General features: G+C 35.7%; 1 protein-coding gene across 11 annotated transcripts in view; it reads left to right on the top strand.

Annotated features, from left to right (window-relative positions):
• Nucleotides 1-20,989, top strand: part of ARHGAP21 (Rho GTPase activating protein 21) — a 139,861-nt gene that overhangs the window by 91,232 nt on the left and 27,640 nt on the right. For 7 of the 11 annotated variants that reach the window (XM_036460093.2, XM_036460105.2, XM_036460098.2 and 4 more), the window contains 5 exons: nt 497-551; nt 7,319-7,348; nt 8,620-10,513; nt 19,975-20,133; nt 20,275-20,377. In XM_036460093.2, the coding sequence (XP_036315986.1) occupies nt 497-551; nt 7,319-7,348; nt 8,620-10,513; nt 19,975-20,133; nt 20,275-20,377 (2,241 nt within the window). The remainder of the gene's footprint in view (nt 1-496; nt 552-7,318; nt 7,349-8,619; nt 10,514-19,974; nt 20,134-20,274; nt 20,378-20,989) is intronic. The other 4 variants (XM_036460108.2, XM_036460107.2, XM_045588145.1 and 1 more) reach the window with 2 other exon arrangements.

Raw genomic sequence — 20,989 nt, 5'->3', positions numbered from 1 at the left:
AATGTGAGAGATCTTTGGTTATTTTTATGTTCATGTACTTGTTAACTTGATAAATAGTGGTAATATATGCTAAAAATGTGTGATTTATTCTGTTACTTGAAGTAAAATAATGACAAATTATATAATGATGAATTTTGTTCTAGGAGTTTTTAATATAAGTAATATACTTTGTTTCTAAATTAAATTATGTTTCTAAATTATAAGGAAGTCTTGACTGGTTATGAATAGCTCGAATATATGGCAGGGTGCTCTTTTTTATATATAATTAGTGTGTGTGTGTGTGTGTGTGTGTGTGGGTGTGTGTTTCTATTATATATATATTTGAATTAATTTAATTTTAATGCTTGGGATTTTTAAATATAAATATTTTTTAAAAACCAAAACTTAAACTTTAATCAATTTAAGAAATACTTTTGAGTTAACTATTTTTTTCTTGATGTCTTTCCTATATATTCCCACATCCCCTAAAATAGTATTTGTATATTTTCAATTTCAGTGATACAACATTGGAACTTAGTGTTATGCCAAAAGATGAAGACATTCTCCAAGTGGTAAGTTTTATTTATTCAAATATGAATTGTTCTCATTAGTCATGAGTGTTAATACAAATATTTTAAAGAGGAAATTTATTTTTTTTAAATTATAGGGGAGGGGGACAAAAACCAAACTCTCTCATTCAATTAGCAGAGTCTGGAATTTGCCACATTATTTTTTTTAAAAAGGACCATTGTCAATATTTGTGATTATGGAAATTAAGTGATATGGAAATCTGTTATTGATTCCACAGTGAACTTTTCTTACTGTTGTCATCCTTAGAGTTCACCCCAAATGTTGCTTTCTAGGTAGTCATGTGACCAAAAGCCAAACTTCAGGGTGCAAACCCTATCTGCAGAAATTAGAATATTTTTTCTAATATGAGAAATTTTTCTGAAACCGGTTTGGCTCAGTGGATGGTGTGTCGGTCTGCGGACTGAGGGGTCCCAGGTTTGATTCCGGTCAAGGGCACGTACATTGGTTGTGGGCACATCCCCAGTGGGGGGGGTGCAGGAGGAGGCTGATTGATGTTTCTCTCTGATCGATGTTTCTAGCTCTCTATTCCTCTCCTTCCTCTCTGTAAAAAATCAATAAAATATATTTTCTTAAAAAAAGAAAGAAATTTTATGAAAACCATTTCTTAATTTTCCAATAAGTATTACTATTTATAAATTACTAGATAATTTTGTTTAACAGTATCAGTTACATTAGTAATATTTACAATAAATGAATCTACCACTTAAGGGAAACATATTAATGTTTTAGAGAGGAAACGAAACTATATTATTAAAAACTTTGTCATTTAAAGTATTTTTCTCATTTTTAGAAAGAAAATAAATGGAATGGAATATTTTCCTCCTTTAGTAAGCTTAAATATTGCTGAAAGTAAAAAGATGGTAAAATATATAAATTTTAATTAAGAAATTAATATTTTTCCTCAATTAACATTGCAATTCTGTAGAATAAAAGAGCATGAGCAAAACCATTAAGTTGTACACTAAAAGCTAACAATTAGATCTAGGAAATGGCAGTAGCCACTAAAGTTTTATTTTATTTTTTCATTCCTTTTAGTGAATAGTTGTGTGTGTTTTTTTCTTATTCAAGAAAAATAGGGAACTTAGAGAACCTTTGCGGTGGGAATGGAAATTGTGAAGTAATGATTTTCAATTGTAGGGCATTAGTTTGAACTTAGCTCAACAAAAGTCCTAAGTAATCTTCTATAAACTTTTGTTTTCACAAAAATGTCACTAAAGCTGATTCTAATGATTCAACTTACACACTGACAAGTAAATATAAAACTGAAATCTAGGGAATTCAACCTTGTATTTACAAGGTGTGTTGATTTTATTTGGGAGTGGCTTTTTACTGATAACAGATTAACCGTTTTAAGTACAGTCTATTGGGGTTGGAGCCTCAGCAAGGAAGGTGCCACTATCCAAGGTGATCCGCCAAGGCATATGGAGCTAGTGGCAGAGTTCCTACCCTGAAGATAGCACAGAGTGAGAGAGCAGCAGACATAATCACTGAGGACCAGTGAGGTCACTAGATAAGAGATAGATAGGGTCTTCCTCCAGTGCTCCCCTTCAACAAGGACTAGAAAATGTTAGACAGATGGCATGGAAAGCTTTACCTTGTACCCTCTGTACAATCTGGTGACTCGAGGACAGAATGTGCTCCCAAAACAGAACTGTTTTCTCATCTTCAGTAGACGCTTTCCTTTCCAAAGGGAAGGCACTGGCTGGACGCAGTTTTGAGCAGTGCACATTTCACAGGGCGGCTGGCAAGGCACTAACTGCCCAGGGAAGGAAACAAACACGGATTACTGCCCCAGCCTGCTGTGTGGTTGATGAAGTGCAGCAGCCACAGCGGAAGGAATAATTCTCTAATGATGCAGTCAGTGGAAAATTAGGTTAATTTATCTGTCTTGTTATATTATACTTAAGATAAATACATTTAAAATAAAGGAAAACACAAAGGATTGCAAACAGAGGGGAAAATTGGCTCACTAGAATGACATGAGTATATATATCTTCAAGGTTCATCAGTAAAGGGTGCGGGGATATTGTAACAGAAACTCATTTTTAAAACATGTTACGTGAACCATAAGCTCTTACCCCTAATAATAAAAGAAAATCTCACTCAAAAACACAGCCTTTATTCACACTTGGATGTACTTTAATTCATTAGGAAACTGGAGGAGTGTATAGAATTAATGCACTGTATGCATTGTTTCATTAGTACGGGGCAATTTCTTTTCTGCATAAATGTTTTTAGTTGGAATAGCTATAAGTGTTATTTTTTTCCATGCTATTATAAGACAAACAAATAAAAAAAGAATGTGAGATTTAAAAAAGCTCATTACAAATACTTCTGACAGATTCTAAAGCTAAAAAGTTCTATGAGGGGCCTTCATGAGTATTTATGGTAGTCTTAAATCTGATATCCCAAATATATACTTGTAAAGATGTATTTGTCCCATGAGATTGAACATTTATTGTAAAGAAAAAGTAAACATGACCATTTTTACAGCCACTGTAAGAATTATTTACCCAAGGAAAGAAGCCTATCATAATTTGTATATGTTTGCTTGGGTAGGCAGGTTGGGTGTGTCCATGAAATTTTGTTCCTGAAGTGATATACGAACCACATTGTTCTAGAAGTACCAGGCTCATCTTTGAGAGAACAGAGAAACTGTAGTTTGGTTTAAAACTTGACTCATGTAAGGACAGGTATAATAATAATAATAATAATAATAATAATAATAAATTTCATAATTTACAGGTGACAGTGATAGAATGTTAAAATACATGAAGTAAAGTGAAGAATAATTCATTATGTTATTAATTAGTGCTGGTGATAGTAATCCTGCATCTGGCAGCTTAATTTTTTAAACCAACATATATTTTCTGGATTAATGATAAATAGTTTATTTTATAATGATATTTTAGATTGTGATATCTTAGTTTTATATTTGTAAGGTATTGTTACAAAACAAGAAGCATTTCCTGTTTCGTTAAAAAAAAAAATACAAAATGGTATTCACACATCAAAGCTCTGTGTGAATGAAATAGCCACCATCCATCAAGTCACCTAAACAGTAATGCTGGCCGAATGAAATACTTTCTTGAGTAGACTGATGATAGGAGAACTCTATCTCAACATTTTTTTCAATGGATGCCTCAAGATATTTTGTTAGGCATTTGGCTCAATTTTGAGTTGGTCAGATCTGATAGCTGTGGAGATTCTTGGGTGTATATCTAATGTTTTACCAGGCCGTTTTGAGCCTATTTGGTGCTGGACTGGATTAAAAACATAGCAAGGTGAAACACCTTTCTAGTGTAACAGGGCAGGAAGTGATGGCACTAGGATTTGAAACCCTGCCGGTCAGAAACTAAAACCTGACCTCTAAACTAAACAAGTCTTATTCTGCCATTGGTTACTGATGGGAGATAGGGCGGCTTATCACAGTCATATTGCTAGTTAGTTCAGAGCTGTTATTCTCACTCACACCTGAGCTTTGAGTCCAGTGCTCTGTTTTCCACTGCATGGAGAAATGATATTGATTAAAAATTGTAATTTAACCATAACTGGTTTGGCTCAGTGGATAGAGTGTCGGCCTTTGGACCGAAAGGTCCCAGGTTCATTTGTGGTCAAGGACATGTACCTTGGTTGCGGGCACATCCCCAGTAAAGGGTGTGCAGGAAGCAGCTGATCGATGTTTTTCTCTCATTGATGTTTCCAACTCTCTATTCCTCTCCCTTCTCTATAACAAAATCAATAAAAATATATTTTTAAAAATGTAATTTAACCCAAGTTTGTCTTTAGATTTATTAGAACTATATATGGTGCCAGATGGGTATTGTAAATAGTGGGAGGAACAGTTTATAAAGTATATGATTGTCTAACCACTATGCTGTATACCTGAAACCAATACAAAATAACAATGAATGCAAACTGCACTTGAAAGAAAATAATTAATTTCAAAAGAGTCATTTAATATGTTTTATAATCAGTAGAATATTCTTCTCAAAATAAGATAATTCATTGGTCAAGTGTGGATCTGGGTGGTACTGCCTAGAGTAAGAGAAACAGCAGTAGGATTTCTGGAGGGATTTTTTCACATTTGGCAAGTTTGTAGCAGTTGCTTTTTTTTTTTTTTTTTTAATTTGTTTTTACATAATATAAGAATAGTACATGCTTGTTAGAAAATTTTCCAATAATTTAAAAAGGTATAAAATACCCACCCTTCCCCTTCTCCCAAACCCCATGTGGCATGGTTGGTATATATTATATTATACAAACAGACATCTTGTTATTTTTGCTTTTCTCTGAGGTGATAGCATTAATTTAATAAGTCAGCATGTTAAAGTAAAATGGCAGGCAGGAATTTTACTGTTACCAGCTTATGTATTCTGCAGAGTTTTTTTGTTTTGTTGTTTGTTTTTATCATTTATTAGATGGTGTAAGTTTCATAGGTATGGTAATAGTGATTTTAATGCAACTTTCCTAAAACTTAATTGAAAGATTATTTCAGGATTATTTAGTATTAAATAATACATTTTTATATATTCATTCAAACATGGATAAGTCAGACCATGACATCTCAATGAAAGTCGTGTAGGGAAGTACGCAAGGGAAAGTGTTCCACAGTCACAGCTATGAGCATGTTACTGAGTTTTTAGTTCTGTTTCAAGAATATAAAACCTTATCAATGTATTCCATGTTCACGTCAAAGAGTTGTGTATTGTAATTCATTCCAGATGATCCACCCAGTGTTTGCCCAAGTTCTGGTGAATACTTTCCTCTTTGAAGGAGTCTAAAGCATTCCTTAGCAGGTGTTTGTCTTCTGGTGGAACTTAAAGACATCTTGGGAGAGAAGGGTTCCTTAAAGTGCATATTGTCTATTCCTAATTTACTTCCCTAAATTTATTGGAAGGTAATTTGTGTCTGTACCACACCTTTCAAAATAACCATAGAAGTTCCAGAATTATTCCTAGGTGTGGCCATGACCCACTTAGAACAAATACTAATCTATAAGGGCCTTAGGGCACTGCTGATTTCCCCAGGGATGTTAATGGTATTGGTTCTCAAACTTTATGAAAATGAGCAACTTTTATTTATTTTTTAAATATATTTTATTGATTTTTTACAGAGAGGAAGAGAGAGGGATAGAGAGTTAGAAACATCGATGAGAGAGAATCATCGATCAGCTGCCTCCTGCACACCCACACTGGGGATGTGCCCGCAACCAAGGTACATGCCCTTGACTGGAATCGAACCCGGGACCTTCCAGTTCGCAGGCTGACGCTCCATCTACTGAGCCAAACCGTTTGGTCTTGGCAAAAAATGAGCAACTTTTAGATAGATGATAGATAGATAGATAGATAGATGATAGATAAGGATTTTTAGTGTTTAGGAAGTGATAGACTATGTGAAGAAACTCACTAATGCTCTTGAATGAATTATATTTTATTAATTGCAACTATATCTGCTTACATTAGACAGTAGTTCTATATGTGTAAGACATCCTGTTTATTCAGTCTACTATTAATTCAGTGGGGACCCATAAATATAGACTTATTTTCTGTTTAGTATTGCTATATAGGAATCTTAGCAATGTCTGAAGTATATCAATATTCCTCCCCAAATTTGAATAAGGAGGTATCTTTAAAAGAACAGCATTTTCTAGCAGAAATTCTAATCATGTGAAACCCCTAGAGAAAATGGGCTCCATGGCCAAAGAAGCCTGTAATTTCCTTATGAGTTTTGCATTGTGTATTAATGTAGTGAAGAGGCCTTGAGAAGTCAAGAACCAGCCAACCTTCCCCTACATCACTGACCGCAGAGAACACGCCCCACGCCCCCTTTCCGGTGATCCCTAGTAAAACTGCACAAACACGCCGTGGGGAATAATGTACATGAGAGCTCATTCATTCAAGCCCAGCTTTCCTTTCATGGAAAAGTATTGGTGTGAATATAATCAGCATTAAAAAGATAGGTTCGTTATGTCAGTGCACATATCCAAAATGTATGTTTTGACTAACTGTGTCCATTCACTAAAACTATTAGGCATGCATATTGTATTTTATCTACTTCGGTTTAATTTCTCAGTGCGGCTAAGTTTATGTGTAGAATATTCATTATAAGAAGGGTTATTCTGAAAGTAATATTTTTTTGCCCAATCAGTACTTATTTCCATAATGAAACAAGGCAAAAGGTTCAGTGTTGAAAGATCTTAATTTCTGAGTGAAACCTACTTAATAAAACAGTCATTCTCCCCCTCAAATCATGTTGTAAAAGCAGCTGCAGTCAGCCCACTTGCTTGTGGTTATGCTCTGATGTACAGGGGAAGGAGGGGATTGTACTATTTTAAATGCATAATAGAGCATTCGTTTCGTCATCTGGAAGCAGAGATGGAAGCCGCTCAGGGGAAATGAGGGACATCAATGTTGCTCCTGCGGAAGGGAAGCTTTGGAGCACGCTGTCAGACAGCAGGGCGCAGCGAGGGAAATAATCTGTTAGGAATGCATGTCATCAGATGGCTTTTGCTTTCAAGAATGGTAGGCGAGTCAAATGAGAGCCAGATAAAAGTCCGAGAAAAAGATGCTCATAAGGATACTGAAGTTATTCTTTATGCTTCACTGCCCTTTACCTCTCTTGGTACCTTCCAGAGAAATCAGTATAGCTGTATTTTTAGCTTGCTGTTTCCAGCATCAATTTGACAACATGATTCTGTCTTTATATCAGTAAGCAGCTTCTACTATGTTTTCCTATTTTCTGCTAGCTGCAATTTACAAAGGATGTCACAGCTCTGGTAAGAAATGCACAGAAGCCATTTCCTTGCTTTTTTATGTCATGTTTGGTAGAGATTTGTAACAAGGCAATTGATTAAAACTATAAGTTTGCTTAGAGAAATCCCTCCATATTGTTAATCTTACTAATTTGCAGAATGTGTGTGTGAGCATTGTTTTCTTTATTTTTAATTTTTTTTATTCTGTGCATAACTGGTTTCAGAACATATTTATCTGCATCTGTATTTTTTAAGTGTCTCACCCTCTCTCTTTCCTTAGTCCTTTGCTGTGATGCTGTATTTGTGGCTGCGCTTGAGCTTTGCAAGCTATCTAATGCAAAGGCAGGATGTGATGATAGTCTCGAATGCAGCTTGTTTTGATTAGAGGAAGATATGTAATATGATACCACACCTAGCTGCCTCAGATGCTAAACAGTCACGAGTTGCATTGATTAGCTCTGTTTTGTAGACTCTGTTTAATTTCAGTTTTTCTTAAGTTTTAAAATATATTGCTAGGTAATTTTACAAATAATTGATAAAAAAAATTTTTTTTGAGCTGCATGCCTGCCTGTTAGTAGTAGAGAAATGTCTCACAACAAGTAAAAGAGACCAAATAAATTTGTACAATAGAATTTTGCATGAGCTTGAAATGAGAATTATGTATAGAATAGTGAGTTACCTTTATTTTCATGTTTTTATGCTTTTAATATAAGTGCTTACTTTCTTAAACATGCCTATTCTTCTCATTTTAAATATTGAAATATTTAGCATGGTTGTTGAAAGACCTGATTTATCAAAATGGATTGTTTTGGGGGACTCGGTAATCATTAATCAAGATACCTAATTTATGAGAGCAGTAGTGCTTAAAATGGAAATGTGTTTGGTTAAGATTTTTAATATTTTCACCTCTATTCTGATCAAAAGATGAGAATCTTCTTTTGTTGAGATTTAACCTGTCGATTGCTGAAAAATCATGAAACTTGAATGGGGAAAATTTTGGAAGCAATCTGGCTATATCCTATTGGTGGGGGAAATTTTTGGTGTGCTTCTAATCCTTTGAGAAAATAGGCAATTGTAATTTTTGTTGCACATTCTACAATTTATTTGATTTCTGAGAGACCAGCCCTTTTCTAGATTTGTAGTGTTACCCTTACTTTGTGTTTGCATGCATGCTTGAGTGAATGCCACTCAGGAACAAGGTAGGGCACCGTAAAATAAAGTAGTGCACTGCCAGAATGGGAATTATTGTTCCTTTAATGAATTTTTAATGACACTTGCCTCTCATTTCCATGTAGGCGTATTCTCAAGATGCCTACCTGAAAGGCAATGAAGCCTACAGTGGCAATGCCCGCAATATCCCTGAGCCTCCTCCAATCTGCTACCCCTGGCTGCCATCTGCCCCTTCAGCTATGGCAGCGCCAGCGGAATTATCTCCTCCAGACTCCTCATCCAGCAAACAGCAGACCAGCACCCCAGTACTCGCCCAGCCCAGCAGGGCCTACAGAATGGAAATACAAGTGCCTCCATCACCCACAGACGTCTCAAAGTCGAACACAGTGGTGTGTGTTTGCAATGAGAGTGTGAGGACTGTCATTGTACCTTCTGAGAAGGTTGTAGATTTGTTACCTAATAGAAACAACCACACAGTTCCCTCACACAGAACTGAGGAGGTGAGGTATGGCTTAAGTGAGCAGCCCTCTTTAAAAACAGTGTCAAGAACCACATCACCACCATCATCCATTCCCACGGCCCACCTAATTCACCAGGCTCCAGGCTCCAGATCGTTGGAACCTTCTGGAATTTTACTCAAGTCTGGCAATTACAGTGGACGATCAGAAGGAATCTCAAGCAAAAGATCTCAAGCGTTGGATTCTCCTTCCGTGTCTGTTAATCATTATTCTCCAAATTCCCATCAGCACATAGACTGGAAAAACTATAAAACTTACAAAGAGTATATTGATAACAGGCGATTGCACATGGGTTGTCGGACAATTCAGGAAAGATTAGATAGCTTAAGGGCAGCGTCTCAGAGCACAGCGGACTATAACCAGGTGGTCCCGAACCGCACGACCTCGCAGGTACGACGCCGCAGCGCCTCTCACGACCGCGCACCGCAGGCCGTGCAGATCCGCCAGCGCAGCGTGTCCCAGGAGAGGCTGGAGGACGCCGCGCTGATGAAGTTCTGTCCTCGCAGTGTGTCGCAGGGGGCGCTCACCGCCCCACCTGTCAGTTTTAGCAATCACAGGACTCGCTCGTGGGATTATATCGAAGGACAGGGGGAAACCGTGGAAAACGTCACTTCTGAAAGTCAAATGCCAGATTCAAATGGAGAAAGGAAACAGACTTACAAGTGGAGTGGATTCACTGAGCAGGACGATAGGCGAGGCATTTACGAAAGACCCAGGCAGCAAGAAATCCACAGATCTTTCCGAGGTTCCAGTTTTACCGTGGCTCCGAGTGCTGTGAATTCTGATGTTAGGCGAACCGGTGGCAGAGGAGTGGGAGCTGTGTCTCAGTTTACAAAAGTTCCACTGGATCTAAAAACGGCGCAGTCAAACAGAAGTTTCCAAACCACTGGTGGAATGTCACTGCCTCAAGGCGTTTCACAAAGCAGGTCGCCTCTTGTCAAAGTCAGAAGTAATTCTCTGAAAGCACCTTCGATGCAGGTCGCAAAACCATCCTTTAGCCAGAGTTCCTTTGTTTCTATCAAAGACCAAAGACCAGTAAATCACTTGCATCAAAACAGTCTGTTGAATCAGCAGGCGCGGGTAAGATCTGAGAGTGTCCCCAGTCACCAGGTGGAGACTGGGAAAGCCCCCTGTCTGTCCGGAGCTCCTAAGGCTGCCCCTCAGGTGAATGACAACTCTGGCACTTCAGAAGGAGGATCACCTGCCACGCAAAGGATCCAGGATGTACATTTGCAAGCGGCTGAAATTGAGCAGTCAGACACTGTAGATAGTAAAGAAACTGTCATCCTAAGAGAAAAGCCTCCCTCTGGTCGCCAAACACCACAGCCTCTGAGGCATCAGTCTTACATCTTGGCAGTAAATGACCACGAGGCCGCATCAGACACTACCTGCTGGCTGCCCAATGATGCACGCCGAGAGGTCCACATAAAACGGATCGAGGAAAGAAAGGCCTCCAGCACCAGCCCGCCTGCTGACTCCTTGGCCTCCATCCCATTCATAGGTGAGCTCCTTTATGGTCATTGGCTGTATGTCCGATATTTAACACATCTTTTTAGTAAAGTGTTTCTAGTTTGACAGGCACAGAAATTTTACACTGTGGTTTTAAAACATTTCTTCTGCCCTAGCTGGTTTGGCTCAGTGGATAGAGCATCAACCTGTGGACTAAAGGGTTCTAGGTTCGATTCCAGTCAAGGGCATATGCCCAGGTTGCTGGCTCAATTCCCAGTGGGGAGCATGCCGGGGGCAGCCAATCAATAATTCTCTCTCATCATTGATGTTTCTATCTCTCTCTGCCTCTTCCTTCCTCTCTGAAATTAATTTTAAAAATATTAAAAAATAAAGCATTTCTTCTGAATTTTCTAAGTTGTGCTTAAAATCAGAGCCATAAGTATTTATCCTCTTTCCCCTTTTATTTTGTTTTTAGACTTGACATATTCACTCCCCTTTTTGAGTTTTTGTTTAAATGAAACAAACTGCCACTTTCTGGGGCCAAGGGACTCAGCAAACCAAATTGTACCTAGCTGATGATTTATCTGAATCAAAAGTTAGGTAGAGCAGTTTTGATAATTAGTAATCAATCGCCCATATAAATCAGGGTGGGGTAACATCTGGCCCAGGGTCATATAAGGCCTGGGAAATCATTTGGTTGGTCCTGCCAAGACATTAGGGGTGAATTAATTGAATGTTTGACCAAATATAGCAGGCTAATTTTTAAAAATATATTTTTATTGATTGCAGAGAGGAAGGGAGAGAGAAAGAGAGATAGAAACTTCAGTGATGAGAATTATTGATCAGCTGCCTCATGCAAATCCCTATTGGGGATCGAGCCTACAACCTCGGCACATGGCCTGACCGGGAATCAAACTGACCCTCCTGGTTAATAGGTCGACACTCAACCACTGAGATACACCAGCCAGGCTAGCAGGCTAATTTTTAAGTTGATAATTCTGTATGACTCGAGAATGGTATTATAAATATTCAGATGGCCCTAGGCAGAAAGAATAAAAGGTTCCCCACCCCTGATATAAACAATGCTATTTACTTCCTAAAGTGTGTGTATATAAATTAAGCTGAAAAAAGAGACCTCTTCATTGTCAAATTGCTGTCTTAGAATAACTCTTGGAATGTATTTGGAAAAATTACCTAAATGATAAGCATGTGCCCCAATTTAGAACACCTGTCACATGTACCAAGTCTTTAGTCAGCTCCCACACACCTCAGGTATATACACCGCAGGTATACTCTTCACAAAGCAGCCGCTAATGTTTCAGAAATGTAAATCAGATCATGCCACTCTAACCCTCTGTTTACTTCCTATGTTACCCAAAATAGAATAGAAAATCCCACAGTGGCCTGTGAGGCCATCCCCAACACGACTCCATCTCTGACTCCATGTCCTATCTTCTGTTCATTCATCCCATCTTCATCTATGCCAGCTTTGCAGCTGGGAATTGCCAGGCATGTCCTGCTTCAGGGCCCTGGCACTGCCTGACTTGTCCTCTCTCACTACATGGCATTACCTTGTCAAATCAGCTTATCCAAAATAGGTACCCCACACACTACATTTAATGAAATACATTTAGATCCTGGCAGTTCCCTATCCTCTTAAGCTGTTTATCTTCACATCACTTGTTTCCACTTGGTATGTTTTGTAATTTTTGTTTATTACATGTTTCTTTGCTGAGCTAAAACAAACTACATGAGAGCCAGGATTTTAGATCATTTGTTCAGTTCTCTGTCCTTAACTAACTTCCCTAAAATCACACAGTAAGTGGTAGAGACAGGGATTGAAGGCTTCTCTGATTCAGCCACATCACAGAGCACCATTTATACCGGATGCATTGTGAAGAGCGTCCCCTGAAGTTGTGTGGTGCAGGGGCCTTGCTTTGAGGCCAAGACCCAAATTGTTACTCTCTGACCTCATAAGTTCATGAAGAGTTCTTCACAATTTGACAATATATTGTGCTTCTCTTCGGATAATATTTCAGTTTTTCTTCTCTAGGTAAACTTTTTTAAATCTGTTGAACCATTAAAATGCCAGGTGATATATCAGAATCAGCTTTTTAAAAAATTCTGATTTTACTTATTGTTTATAAGTATGATATATTCAAGTTGAACACATTGTGGGGAGTCTTAACCTAAATTGTACTCATATCCATATACACTGAGTGGCCAGATTATTATCTCTGAACACATAATAATCTGGCCACTTAGTGTATATCCTATATAATAAAAGGCAAATATGCAAATTGTCCCCTCAGCCAGGAGTTCAACTAGCAGGCAGGCTAGCCAACCGCCCATGTCCCCTCCCCCTGGCCAGGCTGGCCAGACCCTACCCATGCACTAATTCATGCACCTAGACTCTAACATTTATATAATATATATATATATATACACACACACACACACACACACACACACACACACACACACACACATATATATATATATATATTTTTTTTTTTTTTTGAGTGGCCAGATTATTATATGTTCAGAGATCATAATAATCTGGCCACTCAGTGTATGTGCCTTAAGGCTAACCTCGAGAGTAGTAGAACTTTGCTGTAGGGGGAACCTTCTACATCATGAGAGCTAATGATTGTTTTACAATTTCCTAAGACATAAACAGCCCTACATCCTGTGGCCATATTTCAAAGGCTTGTGAGATCTTTTCAGAATACTGGCAACGTAATTTCTTCCTACTTAATAATAATTAATGATATTATATTGGAATAATAAAATGTGTGCTAGTTATAGATGTTAATATTTCTTCCTATTTATGCTAAATACAGAAATAAATAAAAAAGTCAATTATGTTATTAAGGAGATAATGTTGGCTAACTAAAAATATAAAGTTCTATAAACACATAGATTAGGAAAATTATTAAAATAAATCACTTTCTTTATTACAAATGAAAATGCTCATTGATTAGATTTGATCAGATTCCACTTTAGGTACTTATTAGAGCCTCCTTCATAGTTCCTGGTGAATATCTTTTGTTTAATAAATCATGACTTTTAAAAAGTCCCCAGCACAGAAATGCTTCTATAGTCCATTTATTTCCTGTGAGCCTCATAGAACCTTAATATATAGCATATGATTACTATGGTGTATCAGTTTACAGCACCAGTGGAATTAGGGTGTAATAAAGAATTGAACTAGGAACAGAATTCGTTTTACTCTGCTTGTATATGTGAATCTTATCCAAGGGTACACCAGCGCACCTTCCAGGTTTTTATAGCATTTTCATGGTTTTTTATAAAATTTTTATAAAATTTAATTCTGTTTGAAATAAAGGTATGGGAAAGAAGCTAGTTTTAGAATTTATCTAATTTTTAGTGCATAATATCAACAGTACATTTCTTTTGCATAATATACTTGCCTTTATACTGTGAAAATATTTTAGCTCTTTGACTAAAAAATTTTTACTGTAATCTCAAAGTCCAAAAAAATACAGGATGGGCAAAAGTAGATTTATAGTAATAATAAATGATTCAATAATTAATACTAATATTACAAACATAAACCCTGTGTCTCATGTACTCACAAGTGTAAACTTCCATTTGCCCCACCCTGTACTTAATTAATCTGCTCCAGTAACTGTGTTAGGTACATAACTAACCAATCAACAAAAGAACTTTCAGCATTTCATTAAATGTAAGTTCCAAAATTAAGTATTGAAATCCTTTTATTATTGAGTTTTAAAGTTTTATTTGACCCATAGATGCTTCTCCTTTCAATCTAGTTATTTTAAGAAATACATATTTTAGTGGGATGGATGCTGGCATTGAAATGGAACAGAGAGACTATTTGTAATTTCCCCAAGTGTTTTCTGGGAACATTAATCCCATTCGGATAAAGGAGGGAAGAATAACTAATAATCAGATAATTGAGAAATGCTGGGCTTAAATAGTTAAACAAATTTTTCTCTTCTTAACCATAAGATTCTCAAAATCATTAATGTGTTATATATCATGAATTTTCTGGGTAGGATGTAATACAGTTTTTCTCAGAAGTATTTGACCATGAATTCTTTCATTTAGAGCAGGGGCGGGGAACCTTTTTTCTGCTAAGGACCATTTGGTTATTCATAACATCATTCGCCTAATATAATTCACTTAACTTAAATTTATGTTGCTATGAAAACAACTCCTAGATTTATTGAATTTTGAGTCCCTTGGTTGCCTTGGGACCTTGATTGCCTTGGCAGGGCCAGTCCAAATGATTTCATGGGATTTATACCGTCAATGGGCTGGATATCCCCCACTGCTGATTTAGAGTCTCTCTCTCTATAATATAAGATAAAATACACTTTAGGGTATATTGGTCTGTAGTCTACACTATTTTATGTGATATTTAAATTCAAATGAAAAAAGAAATTAAGGTTTGCTTTTGTATCATCATACACCAGAATATTATATTCTGTAATTTTAATAATTATTTTTGTTATTTGAAAACATCATACACTAATGCAAAAAATAATGACATTTAAATGTTGTGGCTTTAGTCCCAAAATATCAGTTAATAGAACTAATTCTTTTATTTTCTTATCTATAATAAGAGCTAATGATATGTCTACAGAAAGATTTTCCCACATTTTTACACATTTAACATCTAATTTTTTCTGTCACAAAGACTTAAAAAAATTTGGAAAATAAACCAATTTATTTGTTTTTTAAATTGGTAATATCAGTCACCTACAGCATTTTGTTTACCCCCAGCCATTCACATATATACTTTTTAAAGCTTCATGGAAGGTTTTAAAAACAAATTTCAACCTCATTTGCAAGTAAACAAAAATCAAAATGAATAATGAGTTCATGATTTGATATTTAGTAACAAATATTAAGATGTGTTCTATCATCTTTACTTTGTACATTTATACTATTCTTAACTATTAATGTAAAGAAAATATAGCTATTTTAGTTATACCCAGAAGTCATCTCAAATTTATTTCCCTTTTTTTTTGGGGGGGGGGGGGGCCAAGGAGGGGGGCTATTTCTAATACTCCTTGTTAACCTAACTAAAATTGAATTAGGTTGGTGTAGCTTTATTGGCACTGCCATTTCCAACCAATTTAGAAGTTTTAAAGATTGTAAGTGACAGTGTCTACTCAGGTGAGCCTAGCTATCTGAAATTTGCTCACAAGAAATGGAAATGGGCATGTGCCTGGGAGGGGGAGGCAGGGTGGAGGAGTCTGGGAGAAGGTCAATGGGAGGCGGGGAAGGAGACTTAAGTACTGCTATTTGTAATACTTTAAATAATAAAATAAAATTTAAAAAAATGGAAATGGGTCACTATCATCTTATACCACACTTAACACCTTAAAGAGCTCTAGTCTTCATTGCCAACAATGATATTGTAAGAGTATGCAGTGAGCACCTCTGACCCTCTTTTATATTAAATACATACTTAGTCTTTTTGCAAAACAAATTTATAAAGAGAAAAATTATATTCTGCCTCTTATAATTTTTTCATATATCAACTTTTCCCAAAATTGTGATTTCATTGGTTCTTTTTTTATCTTGAAATTTTTTACTTTAAGTAATTTTCTTTTAAAGTTTACATACACTATTATATTTGTTTTAGGTGTACAATCCATGATTAAACATATAACTTACTAACTTATCACCCCAATAAATTAGTGCCCATCTGACACCATAAATAGTTATTAGAGATTTTTGCTTTTATTATTTGAGTGATATGAGGTAATTTTTAATATAATAATGAAAAACACACCTCAGAACTTCTGTAGTGCTTTATAATCTACTAAGTATTTCATGCAATAATATTTAAGATAACCTGGTAGAAAATTTAGGTCAGGAATAGATAACACCCACAATGGATAAGGAGTGTTAAGTATTTTGCTTAAGCTCTCTCAGCAGGTAACTGACAGAGTTGGTGACCTGCTGGTTCCAAATTGCTTATTCTTTTGACAATGCCCTAAAACTTTGTTAAATTTTAATCCTGTCTTTTTCTCTTTTAAATTTTAGTCTAAAAAATAATTGTGAATTTAATATTCACCATTCTCAGCTCAGATTTCCCAAGCTTGAATTGGTATCTTTTCACTAAATAAATTTATTTGTTCCAAGATTGATAAATAAATTGTTCACTGCAGAATGAATTTAGCAGTTCGTTTATCTTCCTTTTGATAGTAGCATTCACTTTTATTAAAAAATTTCAAATTTATCTGTTGCACACTTTATAGAATACTAAGCTTTTTATTTAGGGAAATAATTTTTTTTTAACTTTGCATTTATAAAAACTATGGAATTATTTCCCTAAAGTAGCTTTTCTGGATTTTCAGCTATTTCTTTAATGTTGAAAATAGATCCAATAGTAACTACACTCTCAGCACCATCTGTCAGTTTTTAAAATAGATCCAAACCATAAAAGCCCCCTAACAAATCTGTTTAGAAAAACATAGAAGGATTTTATATTGTTCCATAAAATAAACATAACTTTACACCCTTAGTGGATTTATTATTGTGAGCCTCTTGAACTAGAATTGAACCTTCTGATAATCCTAAGTCTGATGTCTTTATTTTATAGGTAAGGAATCTAATAACCAGAAAAATTAAGTGGCTTCACAAAGTCAAACCAGACAGGACCTAAGCCTCTTGATTTCCTGCTCAGTTTTCCCCATTCCCAGTGGCTTTCTTATTTTATGTATGAAAATCATTCTACAGATTGGTTAGTGAAATTGGTTATTTTTAAGTAAATGTTGAGTTTCTTGAAATAAATACTTGCAGTATTTGTCAGCTGGCAAGCTGGGTCAATTTTCATACACACATGGCGTCCTCACATACACACAAACCCATGAAATCTTTTTTTTTTTTTTTTTTTTTTGCCCCCTTCCCTCCCCATGAAATCTTAAGTTACCTCCTCAGATCTATGGGACTGCAGAAATTCAGCAATAATTATAACCTGTCATCTGTGACAAATCTAAAAGCAATACTTCCACTTGACCTTTTAGAACTTAGAGCACTTGCTGTGTTAATATGGTGCATCCTACCTTGTGGATGAGCTGCTAGACCCAGTGCTGACCATGGCATTGCACACATTCCTGCTTTTGTTCTTGTTTCATCACCTGCCTTTCAAATTCGTGCTATAACAACTCCTTTCTCTTCACTACCAACTGCCATGCGGTCATGTAAAGTATGAATAAAGTATTCTCCCAACTTTTTACCTTTTAAAAATTATCTATCAAGTAAAAAGATACTAATCACAAAATGGCTTTCAAAAAGCCAAATGTTAATTTAAATGTATGTTTATTAAGCTGGCTATATTAAAGATGCTCAGTCTTAATTAAAAACCTGATGAGTTGAATTATTGTTATAAAAAAATGAGGATATTTGAACTAGGTGATAGCAGTTGATGTAACTTAACAGGACTTACTGCTTCAAGAACTCTTTAATTTGTGTAAAAGTTTCAGCGAGTCTGCAGAGGTTTGTCCCTTGATCCTTGATCAAAGATTAGAAGCACATGTTAATATTTTTGGCTTATTTTTAAACATTCTTGCCTAAAAGTTTATAAAAATTGATTTGAGAGAGAAAAAGAGAGAGACTTGTGAAGTCCCACATCCCGCGTGGTTCAGGGTTTGGGCTCTGACAGCTTATGATAGTCTGAATTCACTGATTTTTTTAGCCATAAAGTGGAAATGTTAGAATTTTCTAGCATTATTGTTTTGATTATGATGTTGATCATTAAGCTGATAGAACAGTCTTAGGATTTGGTTAAAATTAAAATACTGGACCTTTTAAATCACAGAATCAAAATCTCATTTCATCATTACATCCTTTAAATGGTTTTATTATGGCCTGGCTGGTGTGGTTCAGTGGTTGAGCATTAGTCTATGAATCAGGAGGTCATGGTTCAGTTCCTGGTCAGAGCACAGGCCTATGTTGTAGGCTCAATCCCCAGTAGGGGGCAACAGGAGGCAGCCAATCAGTGATTCTTTCTCATCATTGATGTTTGTCTCTCTCTTTCCCTCTCACTTCCTTTCTGAAATCAATAAAAATATATTTAAAATAAATAAAAAATAAAGGGTTTTATTATGATTTTCTAAGGGTTGGTGCATTTATTTTAAGAACTATAGTTCTTGCATCTTATTAAGTTACATTCTCTTGACCTAAAATATTAGAAATTCAATGACTGAAATTTTCACAAGAATGAGGATTTTGACCAGAACTATTGTTTGCCAATTTGGCTTGGTAACTTTATACAAGTAACCTATCTATCTTGGTTTTTAAAAATAGTACTTATTTCTATAGAACAATCTATAATATAGATCATAAAGTGTCATTAGAATTGAAGTAATATATGTAAAGAATTCAGAATGGTGCTGATACCTAGTAAACACTATTAATATGTTATTGTTATTATGCATATATGTGCATTCACATATACATTTCTGTCCAAGATGGCGTTTTGAGAAGCTTAAAATTTATAACACCTAAAATATTTATATTTTTGTAAGGGTACAAGAGAGCAAATGGAGATTTCTCCTGAGTGAGGGCCTACATTCTTTTTTTATTTTCACTAAAATGACAAATTAACTAGCAGTGGCTGACTCAGTCTGTTTGGGCTGCTATAACAAAAATGCCAGAAGAGATGCCAAATAACAAAAAAAATTTTCCCGCAGTTTTGGAGGTTGGGAAGTCCAAATCAAGGCACCAGCAGGTTCGGTGTCAGTTGAGGACCGAGTTCCTCTTTCTTTTATGGTAGAAGGAGCAAGAGAGCTCTTTGAGGGTCTCTTTTAGAAGGTCACTATAATCTCATTCATGGGAGTGGAGCCTAATCACCTACTAGTCACCTCCTGAAGGCTCCACTTCCATATATCATCGCATTAGGGGTTAGGTTTCACCATATGAAATTAGGGGGAGGAGTACAAATTTCATCCATAGCACTGACGTTGATAATGCATACCTTCTTCTGCCAGCTACATATTGTACTTCCTTATTTTTCTACAAAAATTGAAGCTATACTTAGGTGTAGTGGTGGGGAGAAGGTACAATTTTATAAATTAATACTTTGAAGCCTCAGCCAATCAATCACCTTGCTTAGCTGCCTGAAATGGTAATATGCAATGAATTTAAAATTTGGGGGGGGGGGGAATTTAGGGTGGTATATGATTGCTCTGATTTAGTAGATTTAGGTTCTAAATACCTATAAACTTTGGTATCTTGATTATCAGTTAGTGAAGGTGCTGGTTGATTGATAGAAGTAAAAGAAGCAACTCATTTCTTTTTTTATACCGTATTCTCAGAAATACTTCGAATACTAGAATAATAACTGTATATTTTTAACAGGATGAATATGTCATTTATTGGTACTCTATTGGTCATGTTAAAGTCTTTATCTGGTTCTTTCAATAATAATAATTGATTACTTGTTCTGTTACTGTTATTACTAATAACAATCAGGTCATTCAACATTTCGATTTTTATTTTATCTAATAGATGAACCAACTAGCCCTAGCATTGATCATGATATTGCGCATATCCCTGCTTCTGCTGTCATCTCAGCCTCTACCTCTCAAGCACCCTCTCTAGCAACAGTCCCTCCCAGCCTTACAACTTCAGCTCCTTTAATTCGACGTCAGCTCTCCCATGACCAGGGTATGTTTCAATGCGTGCTTATGTAAACCATCTCTCATTTTCCATTTTCTATTTAGAATACAATGACACACTGCGATCTTTTCACCAGTAAAAGAATCTACAAACTACTTGCAAATGTCTAAATATTGGTTTTGATTCCAGAATCTGTTGGACCTTCCAGCCTGGATGCCCAGCCCAACTCAAAGACAGAAAGATCAAAATCATATGATGAGGGCCTAGATGATTACAGAGAAGATGGAAAATTGTAAGTCACACTTTTTATTTTAAATACTTATTTGTGGGTATTATTATTTTAAATACTTATTTATGAGTGTTTAGCATGACTTTGATATATAAATATTGCATTTAATGATGTCTTTTATATTTTCTAACTTTATGACATTGAAAATGCAAATAAAACAAAAGTTGTTACTATATACAAATTTAATTTTTATCTTAATATTTAAAAATCAGTAATCACCTGCCAGTCTAGATCTATAGCCACCCATGTCTACTTTTATATATAACCATATTTTTAATCTTTTTTATACTTCCAGAGTTATGCTTTACATAAAACCACATATACAATTTACATATGCTTAATGTATGTGTGTATTATAATTACTTTTATAAAATGCTGTATACATTGTTCTTGGAGAAAATTCAGTGCATATATTCTTCACTCATTTTTTCTCTGATTGTTTAATTGTCCATTAAAGAGGTGTATCATAATATATTCAACCAGTATTCTATATTCTATTAATAGACATTTAGATTGATTTAACCTTCTGCTCCCACGAACAATACTTAAATGACTGTTTGTACGTAGTTCATTTAGCATGTGAGTATGGTTGGAAAAGGATTATCACATGAAGGG

This window comes from Pipistrellus kuhlii, unplaced genomic scaffold (assembly GCF_014108245.1).
Source record: "Pipistrellus kuhlii isolate mPipKuh1 unplaced genomic scaffold, mPipKuh1.p scaffold_m20_p_1, whole genome shotgun sequence".
In the NCBI taxonomy this organism is placed as follows: Eukaryota; Metazoa; Chordata; class Mammalia; order Chiroptera; family Vespertilionidae; genus Pipistrellus; species Pipistrellus kuhlii.
Note: the sequence above shows the minus strand (reverse complement) of the source record. Positions and strands in the feature narration are given on the sequence as shown.